The sequence below is a fragment of the Galeopterus variegatus genome, unplaced genomic scaffold (genome assembly GCF_000696425.1).
Source record: "Galeopterus variegatus unplaced genomic scaffold, G_variegatus-3.0.2 Scaffold6339, whole genome shotgun sequence".
Lineage (NCBI taxonomy): Eukaryota > Metazoa > Chordata > Mammalia > Dermoptera > Cynocephalidae > Galeopterus > Galeopterus variegatus.
This window is the reverse complement of record NW_007732450.1, coordinates 16,750-18,300: the sequence shown is the minus strand read 5'-3', so window position 1 is coordinate 18,300 and position 1,551 is coordinate 16,750. Positions and strand designations below refer to the sequence as shown.

The 1,551-nt window shown below is 45.2% G+C and overlaps 1 protein-coding gene across 1 annotated transcript in view; it reads right to left on the bottom strand.

Moving 5' to 3' along the window:
- The window catches only part of LOC103606140 (calsequestrin-2-like), a gene marked incomplete at its 5' end in the record, with an annotated part of 19,850 nt that overhangs the window by 3,475 nt on the left and 14,824 nt on the right, over window positions 1-1,551 (bottom strand). Inside the window, one exon of the mRNA XM_008590732.1 lies at window positions 1,342-1,442. Coding sequence (XP_008588954.1) covers window positions 1,342-1,442 — 101 coding nt within the window. The remainder of the gene's footprint in view (window positions 1-1,341; window positions 1,443-1,551) is intronic.

Here is a 1,551-nt window from a genome sequence, read left to right as displayed (position 1 = left end):
AATGGCCTGATGGGGACTGAAGATATTCAGGAAATCAGAAGAGTCAAAAGATTTCTCCTTTAGAAAAACCAAGGCAAGCACATAGAACTGTCCAGGAGAAGTGCAGACCATCTGCAAGCCTGCATAACAAAATGTTCAGATAGACTAGAAATACAACCAGGAAGAAGCTAAATAAACAAAGTTTACTATATGCAGTGTTATATGGCCACAACTTTGTTATAATTACCCAGCATTGCAATATAAGTCTCAAGTGCCACAGAAGTCTCTGCCTTTGATTCATCCATCCTCTACATAGGACTGGGTTTCAGGACCCTTGAGATCACTAAAACCCCTTAATTTTCTCTATTTAATTATAGTATTATCAGTCATGACCTATGCAACTAATGACAACTCCTGGAAGATAAAATTGTCATTTATAACCTCATGATAACTACACTCATACTGACTACCAGCAGTTAGCTCTTACCTAAAGCCATCAATAGATCAAGCTTTGGAATCACGTAGACCTAGGCTGGAATATCACATCCACCACTTATTAGCTTTAACTTCTCCAGCTATTATGTGTGTGATAGGGATTATACCAGTACTTACTTCACAGGGTTGTGGAGAGGATTAGCTGTGACGACGCAGGTAAAGAACTTGCTGTAGTCGCACACATAGAATACTGGCTACATTCACTATCATTACCACTGGGTTTAATTCATGTACAGATTCTGTTTATTCTTTTTTTAAAGTAAGAATAATAAAGGCTTTCTGGCCATCAATCACTGACACTGGCAAGAGTATGGACTTGAAGGTTCTTGAGCATTTAGCATGTGCTGGGTACTATGCTAGGTCCCGGGGAGAACACGATGAACAACACAGGCATGGCCTCTGTCCTTGAAGAGATGACTCCTTCTCTCCACAAAGTTCTGAACTCTGCAAAAAGTTCATCTCTGGTTTTTACTGCTTAGTATTTCAGGATGCCTCAGAATGATGGTCCCCACCCAGAAAAGAAAATGAACGATTTTACAGGGAGGGGTAGTGCTGGGATGAGGGGCAGCTACGGAGCTGATGGCAGAAGGAATTCACCCAGCTCCCTTGGGTGGGCCCCTCTGAGGGTCTGCAACTCCTGGTCTGCAGGGGCTGAGAACAGTGAGTCTAAGCATTTCAATGTCTGCAATAGGCCCTAAGTTCAAGGCTGCCCCAAGGGCCGAGATCTCCCACACTTGAAAGAAACTGGGTTTCTTCGGCTGCCCCTACTTATTTCACTTCCTCCTTCATGCTTGAGGGTCTTATGTGAAACACAAACCTGGGGCTGTGAGGGGGACCACGGATGGGGCCCTGGCCTGAGCCACTCACCAGAGGAAAGTCATCTGGGTCGATCCACACGATGCTCAGCTCAGGGTTGTCGGCATTGTCCCGGGCAACCTGTTTCAGGATCTCCAGGAACTCGTAGCCATCTGAAGCAGGATTCAAGAAGGTTGAGTAACCCCTGCACACACATGGCTTCTCACGTGGAGAGCAGAGAGTGCAGTTTTTCCACAAGGGTTTCTTAGACCATCGGTGCGT